This window comes from Oenanthe melanoleuca, chromosome 1A (genome assembly GCF_029582105.1).
Source record: "Oenanthe melanoleuca isolate GR-GAL-2019-014 chromosome 1A, OMel1.0, whole genome shotgun sequence".
Classification (NCBI taxonomy): domain Eukaryota; kingdom Metazoa; phylum Chordata; class Aves; order Passeriformes; family Muscicapidae; genus Oenanthe; species Oenanthe melanoleuca.
The window spans coordinates 57,088,840-57,105,814 of record NC_079334.1 but is presented as its reverse complement, the minus strand read 5'-3'; the positions used below and the strand labels follow the sequence as shown (position 1 = coordinate 57,105,814).

The following is a 16,975-nucleotide window of genomic DNA, read 5'->3' as shown; positions in this document are numbered from 1 at the left end:
AAATTATCAGCGTAGCGCAGAATAACACATTATTAAAATTCCTCTGTATGTAAACACTTACTACAGCTCCTAGGAGAAAGATGACAGTTTGCAGTCACACAGAGCAGGCCAGTGGCTCTGCAAATTCCCAGGTCTGTTCTACATGGTTCTTGACAATTTTCCCTGTTTGGAAGCTCCATGACATTTTGTGGAAATAGCCATCCAAAGGATTCATCCACCTCTCTTCTGTCTTGTTTTAGCTTTTAAATGCATTCCATAACCAATAATCAAGGCTCTATGAATCCTATGTTGTTTTATTTTACAGTCAAGCAACAGATATTTAGTGACTTGCCCAAAGGAAGCTGAGCACGAAAAAAACTCAAATTACTCTATTTCTCTCAGTGACACCAATGTAGCACTAATGCAGCATTTAAAAAAGTAAACAGCACCAAAACATTAAAATCAATTACCTGCTCCATCCTAAGAGAACCTACACCAAAGATTATTTTCCCTGGAATTTAAATAGGACCTGATGAAATAATCATTGCAACCAAGTATGCTCAAATAACTCAGGATGCACAAGCTGTTCTCAGGAAAACTGTCAGTATCATATTTTTGCTGGCAGTCAGGACTTTGACAGACTTCCAGAAGCAATTTAAATTTGAGTCTAGTATCAGCCCATCCTGTATATTGTACTTTTATGGAAAATGTACTTTTCAGTAAGGCAGAGACATTTGCCTTCTACATAAAAATTTCTGTAGTGCCAGTTTTCAACATGAAGGCTAAACTGAAATAGAATATATCAACATGAGCTGTCCACTTTTAATCTGCCAATACAAAGCTACCTGACCCCTAATTTTTCACTAGCACGTGGTCCATTTTTGCTTTCTCAGTGTAAGTGCTATATTGCAAGAAGATATAAGTTTGGATATGCTTTCATCTAATCTAATCTAATAAAATTTACTCTTCACACCTAGAAACAGCCCTCACCTTTAATACAGTTGTATAAATACACGTGAGTCTTAGCAAGAATTTAAGAACATTATTGGGAAATTGCTCTGATAAACAGGTAAGTTATTTCTATGTACAGCTATGAATGCCTTATCATACTCCTTATTTCACACTGGTGTTTTACAACAAAACAAATCCAAATTTTTGATTTTTAAGAATAATTATTCTTCAACTGTACTACTGTCAGATGAAAACAAATAAAAATGGGGCAAAAGAAAAGGAGATTAGACACCAGTGTGTCTAATCTAAGAACACTTGAACTAAGAACACTTGACCCCACACCATTCTCACCATACACCCAAAGGCTCTGTAATTAATGCCAAGAGACAGATGAACAGGATGAAAACTGCTTGCACACCCCTGCCTGGAAGGATGCTTTCTAGTGAGCATTCAGATTTACTGACAGACACCTTCTACATTCCTCTCCTAGAAGATGGGAGTTGATGAAAGCTACCTTAATCTGATCTGCTGAAGGTTGGAGGCACATCACCAAAATCAATGTGTAATCAGGCTCTCTAGAGCAGGAACTGTCTCTGGCAATAAGAGCTGTGAACAATGAGGTCTGCACTGGGCTCCAAACACAACGGGCACAGACACCAGCCCAGCTGTAACACTAAATGAAAGCACAGTAATACAATAAGCTGCTGAAATACCTAATATAATTAGCAATGAGAACTCAGTTTAGCTCGACTGTAAAATCAAATATATTCACAGACCTAAAATTTACCCTGAGAATGAGGCAGTTATATTTTATTTTATCTCTCTCTTTTTCCACCACCCATCTTTTGTTTTTTTAAAGAAAGCTTTTAAAGACAAAGCCTTACAACCTTTGCCAAAAACAAGGTTAACACCTGGCCAAAAGATGATTACATGAACAAGAGAAGCATCTCCATGACCTCACACTTCACACAAGAATACAGAAACCAGCTTTTTCATGACACTGACAATTTCTCTTTATCAGTCTGAAAAAAACATAAATTCTTGTAAGCTTTAGTTATTACAAATGTTTTCAGTAAACTCTTTTTTTTAACTAATCCATCTCTAGTTCTGCCAGACCATGACAGTACATAGAAGACTTCTTTTTAAATTTTGCATTGTGTTTAGAAAAGCTAAGTTACTTTCACTCCAGAGTGCCTTACACATTGTACTTCTCTTTGCATCTACATACATTTTGGTCTTTCTACTTTGTATATTTAAAGTAAGATTAACTAGAAAAAATCCACCACTAAATGCTTACTTATTCCAGTAGAACAATTTTAATGAGAATGCCATGTTCTCAAAAGGATACGAATTCCATTCATTCCAGAAATTTTGAAGTCATCAATTAGCTGTACAACCATATCCTTGTTGGGATCATTAGGGTCACTTTCACGAACCTAAACCAGGAATGAAAACACTGATATTTTAGGGAAAAATTCACTTTTAAATACTAATTAGTTACATTTTCACACAAACTGCAGTATTTTGGAGCTTCACAAAACATATAAACTCATAATAAGCCATATGTTTAGAAGACAATATATAAAAAAACCCCACAAGTCTAAAATCAATTCTCTGTGTTTTAATTCACTAATACTGTTATTATTGTTATGGAACACTGTATTGCAATAGTGATACTTACACATTTGAGCAACTTTATTTCATCCAAGGCTGTCTCTGTATAATGCTGGGCACTTTTTACAACTTTCATTGCAACAAACCTTTTTCCCCTTGAAAAGAAGAGAAACATTTTCAACATAAACACTGAGCTAAAACAAACATACTTTGAAGGTTGGGAAATGTTAAACAGAACACTTCATAGTCTAATGCATTTGTACAGAAAATGCTGAGATTACACTTAATAAGAACTTCTAACAATACTCTGTTAATAGTGTGACTTACTGAGTATTTCGTCTCCTTCATGCGACTGTCTCTAAAAGACAAATCTGCCTACACATTTTATCATTTAATGAAGGTAACTGTATTTTCATTAAAGATACAAAAGAAATAAAAATACAAGCTTATTCTTGCATGGTCAAGACAACATGCAAATTCAGTAAGAAAAGCTGATTTGTCAAAGAAAATGGAATTAAATTTATTTCTGAGAGCTTTCATAAACTACACCATTAATCAAGAGCAAAATAAGACTGTAGGCATCTTTCTGCAAAAAATTATAGTAAAGGTTTACATAACTTTATCATGGACATAAAACAAAAGTTACTGCAAACAAAATAAAGTAACATATTTAGAAAAAGTGTAAGTATATGGAAATGAATAGTTTTCTTACTGCATATCCCAGCACAGCCAGACTGTAGAGAAGTGTCCCCATCCTAACTTTCTAATAACATGATACCGGCCATTGAAAAGATCACCGATTTTCACTGGATGATAGCCTCCTTTGATGAAAAAATGAGTAGAAAAAAGAAGATTTAGAAAATAAACAATAATTCCCAGGTCTTCAAGTCATTCTCTTATAGTATAAATTTTCCACTTCAAATTGTCCTGTACTATAAATAGGAAATACAAAGAAAATAAAAATTCTGCCTTGCTTGGCCTGGAGGGAAAAAACTCATGTCCTGTAACTACTGTGGAGTTTATTCATCCTTCTCTCTTATGGCTTTTATTTATGGTAATATTACCATCTGTCCTCTATTTCCTCAGGCTTATCTTCCACTTCACAGACAGTACAGAAAAGATCTACATTATTTCTTTATCATATTTGAAGCCTCTCCAGTCAACATATTTTGGATGATTACAGAATCTCAACAGAGATTGTTTTAATTCCCATTTGCTTTCGAGTAATAAAAGTAGCAATAAAATACGTCCTGAGAAAATGTTAAGAACAATGTAGACTTCACTGATGCTCTTCTACTTGGCTCCTGATCCACAGCAGTAATGCATTTTTCTGACATATGCAGGTTTTACAGTGAGGAGGAAGAAGAGAAAGCAGGCAGCTCTTTGAGAGAAGAGAAAGCAGGCTTTGTCTGAACTGCTTTTTCATTACTGAAGTCTGCAGTCCAAATTTAAACCACTCTACAGGTTCTCCACAACCCCATGAGGCAGAAAAGCCAACAGGACAGAGCAAGATGGAGCTCAGGTTTCTAGGAGGTGTAATGAAGCCTTTTTTTACTTTTGGATTTTGGGAAACATTCTTACTCCTACTTAAACACAGGGAAGACAATGAACACACAATATTTTTATTCAGACCTTAATACACCAACAATAGTATCCATAATTTTGCCTTAATTGCAAACAAATAAGAAAGCTGAATCATGACACCCTCCAGGACTTCACCAGCAGCAGACTCAGGGCAGCTTTCAAGGAACCACTTCTTTGTCCTTTCTGGTCCTTCACAATGTCATGCCCACCTGTCCTTTGGCAGGATCCTCAGTTATTGACTAATCCATTTAGAATCAGGAAAACCTCAGACTACAGACTACTTTCTCAAAGTTTCTGGATCTGTTTTGAATCTCCTGAAAATCTTGTTAGAACTGGTTAAGACAACAATGTGAATTTATAACTTAATTCCTTGAATTTAAAACAGGGACTTTTCTCTCATATCCTTTTATCTGTGGGAACAGTGATGTCAAATCTGGATGTATTTATATTCTTTTCTTGCTAATAACATCTTCTGCCTTAACAGAAGTTCAACAGTTCTTTTATGAACTCTCATATGCTGCCAGAGCAGATTAAATTTAACCCAACTGTGCTACAGAATTATAACGATTACATACTCAGGAGAAGGAAAAAGCTTAAATGATGAATTGTGTTAGATCCTGGTGTGCCTAATAAACTCTAAAACACATTCATTTTTTATATATGTGTGCTAAGGTGTAACTGCAAGCTTAGCAAACAGCAGACACAGCTTCACCCAAAAGCTGACCCTTCTCTTGGGGAACACCTCCCCAGCCCTTCCATCACTGGAAAAGAAATGTTCATGAAAGCCGCCAGGACAACCCACCCAGCAAAGTAAAATGATAAATTTTTCATTTCCACTGCTGAGTCATGCCAACCTCAGTAAGTATGCCCACACTGCCAAGCAGGAACTCATTTTTAAATCAAAAACCAAAAATCCCTTTTGGAACACCTGACCATATTTACTCTCCAGTAGAGAAGGGGGGAGGTGAGCTTACTGAGAGTAAGGGTTGGCTATCATTCTGTTCATCTGCAAACAGAAACAGGATCAGCCACATATGAAGCCCAAGTCTTTTGCAACTTCATTATTACAGAAATTTTGCTGAATAAACACAAATACATGAATCAATACTGATATAAAAATTAAAAACAAAACTAAATTTGATTTTGTCTATTTAAGCATCCTTCTCCTTCTGATGGAGATATTTAACAATCTGGATAAATATCATCATTATTTAAGACAGCTACTAACTGGCTTAAAACAAACAAACAAAAATATAATTGCTTGGTAATTTTTTTCCCACAAAATTCTATGCAGGATGATGAAGTCACAGATGCAAGAGGAAAGTTAAGACAACAGGAATTCTACCCTTCCATTACTGAAAAGGTTTGCTTTTGTGAAGTGAAACAAATATGATGACCTGCAAAATTTATATAAGACTTCCACATAATATACCATCACAGATAAAAATATGTTTCTAGGAACAGTTTAGGCAAACAAGTGCCTTTTAAGTCTGAGTCTACAAATAGCTTATGGCATATTTGTGCTTCAAAGGGTCAAAAATAATAAAAAACTTGTGATAGCTTATTCCCATCACAGATAGAAAAGAAAAACAACATAGAGAAGAAATCAGATGAAGATACCAAAGTTAATAAACTTGGGCTTGATAAGTTATTTTAGTAAACTCTATGTGTTGGAAGCCTAACAATACTATATATGTAAAAATCATGTTTTGAGCCCTACACCACCGTCATAACTAATTATAGCAATACACAGGCATATGTGACAGATGCCAACAGTGGTAGCACATATAGCACGAGTATATATATTTCACAAGATACTTTCCACTGTCCCAAGTCACAACAGGAGCAATTTTTGAAATAATCTGTTACCATTTCTGTACATGTTACTCTCTGATTTTCATATGAGCAACATGTGCACTTACAGATTGTGGATAACCAGGTAACAACTCACTTAGTTATGTATTGGTATTTTAAAAACTGGTGTCATCCTATGATGAATGCAACCATTTAAGTTCTCCATGACATCAAAAGTATTTCTAAGTATTAGTAACAAGAAAGCATCTAAGCAAAACCAACAAGTTGATAAAAATTATGTACTTTCAGAAAAACAATACTGGCATTTGAAAATATACAATGTACAAGTGGAACTGCTGATAACATAACCAAAAAACCCACCCTGCTGTACTATTCACTGCAGCACACACAGGAAAAAAAAAAGTGTCTCTCACAGCTAGCTGGCTACATGCATGCAAGAAGGAGGGTCAGAAAAATGAGGTCATTATTCCTGAATGTCTCCTGAATGTATTGGTAATTGTAGCTGGTTAGTTCTATGTTTGTATAGGGAATTATTCCCTTTGTGAACTGGATGAATGGGAGACATCTCCAGGGGGCAGAGAAGATGATCAGAGAAGCAAAAAATTCCAATTACATCCATGACACAACAGACTCTTGAATAAAATATCACCAAATGTTTCAAGGCTTTTCAGAAAACTAGCTTTACAAAGTATCCCTCAAAAAATCATGCAGTTGGCCATTTGATATTTCCATTCCTTAAACAAATAAATATTTGAAAAGCATCTTATGCAAATTCAGTGACACAAACAGAAGTAATGTCACAGATTTAAACAGGCCCTGGAGGAAGCCCCCAGGGAATGGAAGTTAAGTCTGCTTTTCACAGATGGCTGCTAGTCAGTCTCTTTCACATCAGGTGCTAATACAAACTGATCCCATTTCCTCATTAAAAAACACCACTATGACTATTTACTAATCACCATGTAATGCGTTCAAGATGCAATCCCAGCACACAGTAACATTACCTTAAAAATAAAATTAGAAACAAAAATACTCAAGGAACTGCAGCTAATAGGTCATGTGTTGAATTCCTGAAAAAAATAATTATACACCCATCATCAAAATTTCCCTCCTAAAAGATTTCACACTGGGGTTGAGAAGAAGTACTCTCTGGGCCTCAGTCAAAAATCCTGGAAGTCTGCCATTTTGAGACAAAATTAGAAATAAAAGAGACACTCCAGTAATAAATGGTAATTTCCAAATCTTTATCATCCACTCTGTAAATACAGATTAGGCTACCCAAAAACAGAAAAAGATACTCAAACTAATAAAACATTTCTCAAAAAAAAAAAAAAAAAAAAAAAGGAAAAATGTATCTAAAAGCCCTTCTGGAGTTCTTTACCAAATAATTTACTCATTCCCCATACTAAATATAAAATATATAAACAAATCTCAATGTGGTCATGGAATTCAGATCCTTATGGTGGCATTCCCTTCAGTCCCACACCAGCAGACTGAAAGAAGGAAATGCATTGCTCAGTCTTACAGAAAATTAGGGGCAGAAAAAAGTAAATCCTCTACTGAAGCAACAAAAGCACTCCTCTTGTAGAAACAAGTAATGATCATGACATCCAAATGAACCAAAGCTTGATCCATCCTTAATATCCTTTCAAAAATTCAGAGCCTCAGGATCAGATGAATTCAGAAGAACCTTTATGCATACAGAAGTTCCCTTTAATTTTCCAGGAAGCCTACAAGCATTCTCAGTGTAGCATGTAGTTTATTTCAAAAGTATACAGATCCCACTACTGACCTGCCCTAGTCAGACAGGTAACCCATAAACAGGCTCTTAACTTGGACTTTAGACTATATTTTTGTTTTGTGATCTAGCTGCTGCAGATGGTGACATTTTGCAAGGGATACTGGAACACAGACAACAATGGATTGTTTGAAATTAAATGCAGCCCTTACTTCAGGAAAGAATAAAGTCAGAGCTTTGAAATGCTTAATCTCAAGGAAATACAGATGTTTATGAGTGCACAGATGTTTAAACAAACCCTTATTCACTGATGGAACATGTTAAAGACACCAAAAGAGTTATCTTACCAAACAAATGTGTTTTAACACAAATAATACAAAAATCAAACCAAAACACTTGAGCATGGTTTAGCAACATGTTTTTCTTTTCGCTGCTGCAGACTTTGACATCTAGTTTGAGTTTATTGTTTGGCTTCCACTACTGGCATTTGTAAGCCACATTTTAAATATATTAATTAAACTTCTTACACCAAAATGAATTAAACTTCTTACACCATTGTTAAATATGTAAATATATTTATTTTCCAGGCTGGGAAGGGGAATTCTTAAAATAGCACATTTCCAGCCTTATACAGAAACTTCTGATTAAGAAGACATTATCATATTTGACACAGGAAGTGTTTCTCAGTATGAGGAATACAGAATAACAGATATTATAATCAGTATGCATAGAGTGCTTTTTTACTATTCAAAAATACTGATTTGAAGTGATAAAATTCTGATGTCAGTATATCTGTATTCTTGAAATCCACTACAACAGGTAATCCAGAGTTGATAGAACTGTTATTTATTAGTTTTCATGTAAGTACAGTGTACATGCTCCCCTAATGGGAACAGATTTGCAACTTTAGCAGTGACATTAAAATAAACTTAAGTACTGACACTGTTGTACCACAGTAATGCTTTTATGCATTTAATCATATTTAAAAACTGAATGTAACCAGTACAAAAAATAAGGAAACTGAGTTAAAATGAAGATGTAGAAACCTCAGACAATGCTGAGAGCTGTGAAAGACACAACGTAGAAAAGCATGTAACCTCATAGGCTAGTGCAAGTGAGAGAAGAAAGGAAAATAAAAGGATACAGTGAAAAAATAAATTTAGGTAATGCCCTTACGGGCACCAAGGCATTTTAGAACGTTTTGGAGTGCGAGAAGTTTTTTGTCTTGGTTTGGGTGGTTTTGTTTCTCTTCAACTCACAAGAATCAAGGGAAGTTTATTCTCCACTCTTATAACTGGGACATCAGGAAGAACACAGGGATGCTGTACTTGTATATTTATTGAAAAATGTATAAACAAGCTACAGCTAAGTGAAAAACTAATGCTGAAGACAATTATGCATCGGGACCTGAAACGAAGAGCTGTTCCTGATTCCTGTATAACTAAGTTCCACAATTAAAGATCAGCTCTTTAGAAATCCCTCAAGAGCCAGCACAGGTGAGCTGCACCCACCTTTGCAGTAATCTGCGGGATCCTCCTGCTCCTCATCGTCCGAGCCCAGAATCTCCTCCTCGGGCTCCGGCGGGGCGGGCTCCGGCAGGGGCGGCGGCGGCGGCGGGGGCGGCGGGGCAGAGGGAGCTTTCTGCTGAGGCTCTGGCCTGGAACACAGACAGCACACTCAGGAAAGAGCCTTCCCACCGCGGGAACACAGCCCCTTAGGGGCCACGGAAAACCCGGGAAATGTCTCACGTTCTCACCGACACCTTCCACATCCCCTTGGGGCAATGGGGAGGCGAGGATGGAGAGGAACCTGGCCAAGCCAAGAGCAGGTCTCAACTAAAGAGCTTGTAAAAGACACAAAGTGTATATATATATCTATCTATATATATACATTTACATATATATCTGTATATATACACACACACATATATACATATAGATATATATAACCAGCTACAGATGAGCTTTTGAAACTCCTGATGAGCCAAGGAGACATTAAGACAGACTCATCTTCTCAAGCACACCTGAGATGAAATATTTTTCAAAGAGTAAGTTATTCAAAAGCTCCTGCCCACCAGCTGAAGTAGGAAAGATCTCATTAATACACAGCAAGAAACAATCTTCTAGAGACACTGACCCAAATCTTAATGCACTTCTCCTCTGTAGCTGCTGCCAACACTAGGGAAAGCTGTATCAACATACAAAATACTGAAAACATCTATTAGGAAGAAAGAAAAAAAGCCTCATCTTCCTAGGCAGTCCATGATGCTCATCCCAGGGCATGTCACATGCTTTATGCACTAATATGCACCAATTCGTTTTTTAAAACCCAAAATCACTAAAGTCTGACACCACCAGGCAAGAGATGGTTTCCTCTTTGTCTTGAAGCTCCAATTTTTTAAAAAAAAAACAACCAAAGTGAAATATATTTTATATCCTGTTCCAAAGAAAGCTGAACTTGGTACAACTACGAATTACTCACACTTCAAAACTGGAAGTATTTTAACAGATTTAAGTCCAGGGATTGAAGTGATTTGGATGACTTGATCTCTGTCATATAATTAAGAAAGCCTTCCCCAAACAGGTTGATGCTGTTAGTTTTTGCATTCACACATCTTACAAATAAAAAGTATATACTTTCCAAATACATGTGCAAAGTAACTGAAAGCACTTGTGCCATCAAAAGCTGCTATAACTTACATTTACATCTACTTCAAACTAACCACATCTAAAACACATTGTATTAACAGTACTTTGCCTTTCATGCCATAAAAGAGAAATCTGTTATTTGCTGATGTTTCAGCACCTAGAATTAAGATCCAAATACCTCCTTCATCATGAGTAGAAACAGTCCCACTGCTAAGTCATCTTCCTCATAATTGCTTCTACTTTTTACACGCTGCAATTGTTCAACACAGACAGAGCATTTGGTGCCAAAGATAACTTGGTTGGTCAGAAACAAATGCCACTGGTAACACTCACCACCTCCACGGCAGCTGCTTAACAGCCACTGCTTAAAAGAACATGGCTGCAAGCTGCATTGTATACCAAATTTATCTGCCCTGCTCTCCCTTTCAGATAATAAAAATTTTTGGTCAATAAATGGTCAGATTTAAAAAGGGCTATTTTGAACTAATTTAACAATGAATTTAAGTTATGATGAGAAATTTAATGTAAATGAATTTACATCATTTTCAACAACACGAAACTAGACAGAAGAGAAAGAAGGGATCCATCTGTAGCATAAACAATAAATATATTTGCATGTGCTCCTACTTAAATAATGTTGTTTGCCTCCCTCTTTCATTTCTGGCTCCCAACAAATATCTTCATTTGGTACACTGAGAGGAAAGTAAACTGCAAACAGAAGGTTCAGCACATTCTCTGACCAGCTAATCTTACTACAAACCAGATTACAGACCCTCCTGGTTTAATGAACCAGCCTGGTTTCACAGAGTCAGCTAGCTGACAGCTCCCACACCTGATCTGAAAGTTTTAATCCAACAAACCATCATAAAAGGACCTACATTACAAACCCTGAAACTTCATCTGCTGGGCACAGGACCATTTTTGGATACACAGATCAAGAAACATGAACATTTAAAAATTAAAAACTAACAGTTGGACTTGATGGCCTTAAAAGTCTTTTCCAGCCTAAATGATTCTACAAGCAAGAAAAAGAATGCATAGTGAAACAGCCTGCACTTCAATAAATCTAAAAGCAGGGTGCCAGGAACACAGGCACATCAATCAGTGCCTGGATTCTTATTTTGGATGGTACCATCCTCTTACTTTGTTCTGACCACAAGTGTCCATGTTCCTATTTTGGTTACATGAAATGGTTCAACTATAGAAAAGCCCAGGGTAGGGCAGGGAAATGCAGTATGGTGTAAGTTCAAAAATAGACTGAAATAGGTTAAGAAAACAGGGCTGCTTTAGATAGTTTCTCAAACTATCATATTTGATTTTGGTTTGAAAGGAGTTATTTTTCCTGTCTTCAATGCCAATTCATCTTTATATTCAGAAGTGTTTCCTTACTGTCCTTTGTGGATACCAGGAAGGAAGGAAAGATATTACTGTATTTCCTTCTGGAGTTATTCATGATTTTTGTCTGCAAATAACAAAACACTGCTTTAAACTAAGGAAGATCTTGGTTTTGTCCATTTAGCTTTTCTTGCATCTTTTGGAGCAATCAAATATTAGTACAGAAAGAAATGGGAGGGAAAGAAACATGCTGAGTTACATCAGTCTGACTGCTAATTCTGCATTTTTGTCAATTTTTCCCTCCAGTTTAGAATTCTTAGCAAGAGATTTTTATCATTCTTTGGTTTTGTTCACTTTTACTTTTCTAGGATATATGAAAAGATCAAGTCTTCAACACTTCACTTGACAGCTTAAATTCTGCCTACAGGTTGAGCAACTCATCCTGGCATCTACAATCCTGCTCTTCTGCCAATTCATGGTTTCATAGTGCTAGGAAGGACATCAATGGGAGAACTCCAGTTTTGCTATTTCTTAGTCTTCTTTTATTAAATTGCAATGATAAGCTATGATGAATGCTTCAACAACACCTTCATTTGTGATTTAGAGCATGAATATATGGTTTATTGAACTCAGATTTCCTTTTTTCCAGTATAGTCTGCTAAAATGTAAATTACTTCTTGCTTTGAGTAGACTTTAAAACACAGTTGATATTAAAAAATCCAACCATTTAGAAACCTGTGAGTCACAAACACGTCCATAATCTCCATTTCCTTTTCAGAAATGTAATTGTCCAATACTATTACAAGATAAAAAGCTATTCAACAGCCATTATTTCAAGTTATCAGTCTTTCTTACTCCTTAAATGCTATGTAATTATATGCATTAGGTAACATGTGCATACAGAGATAAATATTAATCCTGTTCTTCTTTTTTTCTGGAGTAATCACTTGGTACTCTGTGGTCTACCACTATTAGGTTGCTCATCACCATCCAAGCATAAACACTTAATTAATAGAAAAAAACTCTAAGTATTTTGTATTTCTAGACTCTAAGTATTTTGTCAGCAGGTATGCAGAGAACTGACCATCTCCACAGGCCTCAATGCCAAACCTTGTAACTGTATTGAAAGAAATGCTAAAAACAATTAGCAAACACTAGCCAGCATTTTTTGTATTTTAATTACTGCCTTTTCCATAGAGAAAAATAAATTTACAGCGAAGTCCAATCAAAATACAATTAAATCCTATTTTTAAACTGCTCTTAGAGTGAATGCTTAGTAAAAGACAAAAGAAAAGCTAAAGTATTTCTCCTCTACAGTGAACTTGAAGCAAAATGCGTCAAAACCCTGCATGGAGTCTTATAAAAAATCAACTGCCCACTGTTATGAAACACAACATTTCTGACAACTTAATTTTACTGCTCTCCCTCATGGACATGCTGCTCCATGCTCCCACTGGGTAACAGCCAACTGTAAAAGCAATCTCCTTAACACTCAAACCTTAAAATGCTGAGAATATTATACTATGAGAAATCCAGAAAATTCTGTTCATTCTTTTTGTTGTTGATGATGTGGGGTCATTTGCTATTCTTCTGTTCTGGAAAAGGTAAAACAAGAGCAGTGAGAGTGATAAAAATCACAAAATGCCTTCCATATGGGAAGCATCTGGACATACCAGAACTCTTCAGCCAAGAACACAAGACAACAGAGAGCTACAAAATCTTGAGAGATACAGAGAAGGCAAATAGGAAATGGCTGTCCACTCCCTCATCCCACACAAACTGAGCCAAGTTGATGGAAAACTGGAGAACAAAAAATTACTCAGGCAATATGATGTTAAAAACTGGAGCAAAGTTTTTTCCCTTGGATATCGTGGATAAGAGAAGCTAGTTAAGTTCAAATAGGGCTCAAAAACACTCATGGAAGGAAAACTGGCTGATGGCAACCCAGGACTGCCTTTGACTCGTGAAGCCCAGCAGTCTGGGATGCTGGATGTGAACAGCATCCAGCACAGAGGGGCACAGCCCTGCTCTCCTCCCCAGGCACCTGCTCCTGGCAGAGGGAATGCACCGGGGCTCTGTCCTCGTGCAGCCACTCCATCTTCAGACATTCCTTTCTTTTCCTCAACAAATTAATGATTTCCATTACTAAAAACCAAAACAGACTTCAGGCTTCTTTATCCAAAACCCTCATAGACAAAAAATACGTTTTCATTATGGCATAATGGATAAGAAAGTCTTGCAGGCAAGACTGCTGTAGAAGAATTCTACCTGAGGAAAACCTTGTACAATAGCAGGAGTCCCTCTCCATGGACACTGCACTGCACTCATGGTGACTACTTTTAGGTAAACAAAGCTTTGCCTTGAAAGTGTAGCTAAAGCCTGCACCTAATTCTCCTACCTTCAGGAAAGCATCGCTTCAGAAGGGAAACAGATTGTGTCAAATGAAAGAAAAAACTGAGAGACAGAAATTTGTCAGATTAAACTAGGACCTACCTCAATCTGAGGGGAAAACAAAACTCCCCTTAAGATTTTCAGATGAACAGAACAAAAGATTTTTTTGCTAACAGAAAATTCAATTAGAATTAAATTACTTCTTCATATATCTAATAAAATATGGAATAAACTATATTCTAACAATGTTATGAACCTTCTGCCATGTCCACGGAGGTTCCACAGGGAATTTCAATTTGAAGTGGTAAAAAGAAGAAGCAAGGGGGAGGGTTAGCATCACATGAATTACACTGTAAGCCTCCTAAGAGATGGGAGCTTTACAAAATCTACTGAGTGAGTGTAGCTCCATCTGGAAGGAGCTTCAGCTATGTTCCTCTCCAGCTCCTGAAGGAAAAAGGTTTTTTGTTCCTGGGCAAGGCTCTCAAGGTTCTGTAGAGTTAAAAGTCTGAAATCTCTATACACAAATTTCTTACAGCTGTTATTAACTGCTGAAAGACTCAGCTATTTGGATCTCTTTCTCCTTTGTTCAAATGGTGGCTGCTTTACGAGCTGAATTCTTGCCTGCTCTTTTTTCTCAAATGCAAATTTAGTTTAATTAGACAGGTGCCTTCTAACACTGAGCTCTTTGAACTGGAGGCAGCCTTAAATGGAGGCTTTTTAAATAAATTCACACACATAAAACAAACAACAAAAAACATAAGTAAGATTAAAGTATCTCTGAAGTTATCACTCAAGGAACAAAATTATGTTCCACGTTTCAAGTAAGATTTTAAGTGGATTATAATTCAGAATAGTTTTAAATTTTAATATTTATGATAAATTATTTGTAATTTAATCAATATTTTTAATTATGCCAGAGGTCATCTCACTGTTTTCAGAAACAAAGTCCACAAATCCAAAAGGAAACAGAGCATAAGGAGATGCGTTTTTAAGTAACTCCAAGAAATTGTTGATGTGAACTTCCAGGGACAACTTTGTTGAAAAGCACTATTTGTGTTCTTATTGTAGTTCAAAACTGTACTTTGAGAAAATTCTAGAAAATGCATGCATTAAAAGAGAGAGTGCTGGCATGTCACAAGCATGAGGCAGTTCTACATCTGGTCACTATCAAACAAAATTACAATTCCTCCTGGGACTGTTAACATTCCTTCCAAAGATACCATCCAACCATCAAACATTAACAGAAGCATCAGTAAAAATCCCTCCCGGAAGGGAGCATGCTGAGACACGGTAGCCTTTGCAACCTCAAACAGCAACACAGAATGAATTTTTCATTCCCATCTTGCTTACTAGTTTTGGAGGCCACCTTGGTTTGAATGCACACTCAGAGTCCAAGTGAAATGCCAAGGAACACTGCCTTCTTCTGCTCAAAACAAGGGCTACTATAAATAAATGCTATTTCACGCAGCAAGTGCTGCAGTTGTAGCATGCCACCACCCAGCTCAGCATCACAGGAAGAGCACAATGCCATGGGCAGAGCCCAGGGACCTGCAGCAGCTACCACTGCACCAAATCACATCCAGGATGAAACAAGTCTGCTAAGTTTAGGAGGCAGCTCTTATGACCTTTCTCTGACACAGTTACACCAAGTTCCCAGAAGTAACTGGTTTCAAGCTCTGAAAGTCAGTCCCAAATGAAATTCTGTTCTCGAACAAATGCAATTCTGTTAAAATGTTCTTAAGACTATAAACCAGAAGACAAATCTATGCAGAAATCCTCAAGCTAAACTGGACTTGCAAAAGTAATGTTTTCTTCCTCCAATACTCTCTTCTCACAGAATTGTATTTTCCAGACAAGTCATCCATTACAGACTTGCAAAAAAAAAAAACAAACCTGTTAATTAAAAAATACAGATATATCTGGCACCACAAAGAAAATATATAAATACTCAGCAAGCTTGCACCTTACCTGTATTTCTAGTCACAAGTAAAGTGTTGTAAAGGCTGAGAATATTAAAATCATAGAATATTTTGACTTGGAAGTGAACAACCAGCATCATCAAATCCATCTCCTGGTCCTTCAGAGGACAGCCCCAGGAATCACATCATGTGCCTGAATGTTTTATCCAAATGTTTCTTAAGTCTGTCAGGCTTGGTGCTGTGACCATTATCCTGGGGTTCCAGTACCCAATCACTGTCTAGGTAAGGAACTTTTTCCCAATATCAAACCAAAACCTCCCTTGAGTCACTTCATGCTATTTCTTCAAGGCCTGTCACTCATCACCTGAGTGAAGAAATCAGTAACATCTTCTGCAGAAGAGGTGACTGTCAGATCCAGCTTCACAGAGAGACACCAGGCACTGGGCGAAGTGAGACCCGAAGAGCTGCACCTGCCATCAGGTGTGTCTGGGTGGAGATCCTTGTCACAGCTGATGCAGTGGCTCCAGCAGCTACCAGGAATTAGTGCTGAGGAGTGACCAGAACAACTCTGAGCAGTGTTCACTGCTGAGACTGGGGATGAGGGTCCTCTTTGTGCCCTTCTGCACCAACTACTGAGTCTGTCCACTGCCACTCTTAGCAGCTCCCAGATCTCACAGCCTGGTGCCAGGTTCCTGGGTTGCATGTACTTGATTCTCCCACTTTGCCAGTGGAATGGCCTCTGTGGAGAGGAGCCTTTCCTCATGCCCTATCTGCCTGCTGTGGTTGCTTGCACTCACTAGGGGCTGTATTTCATAGGCATGGGGGTGGTTATACTGTGTTTTGATCTCCCAGGGCTGCTCTGGCTACACCCAAGTCTCATCAGGAGGTCCCACAAGAGCTTTAGGCTAAAAAAAAAAATTAAGACATTCCAAAGAGACAAAGTGGAGAAACATGGCTGTCATAAATCCATTTATTATGTACTGATCAATGCAGAATACAATTTC

At 37.2% G+C, this 16,975-nt stretch overlaps 1 protein-coding gene across 6 annotated transcripts in view; it reads right to left on the bottom strand.

Moving 5' to 3' along the window:
• The window catches only part of SRPK2 (SRSF protein kinase 2), a 125,379-nt gene that overhangs the window by 31,081 nt on the left and 77,323 nt on the right, over positions 1 to 16,975 (bottom strand). For all 6 annotated transcript variants that reach the window (XM_056514227.1, XM_056514199.1, XM_056514244.1 and 3 more), the window contains 4 exons: positions 9,190 to 9,335; positions 3,257 to 3,365; positions 2,612 to 2,699; positions 2,279 to 2,366 (listed from right to left, as the gene is read on the bottom strand). In XM_056514227.1, the coding sequence (XP_056370202.1) occupies positions 2,279 to 2,366; positions 2,612 to 2,699; positions 3,257 to 3,365; positions 9,190 to 9,335 (431 nt within the window). The remainder of the gene's footprint in view (positions 1 to 2,278; positions 2,367 to 2,611; positions 2,700 to 3,256; positions 3,366 to 9,189; positions 9,336 to 16,975) is intronic.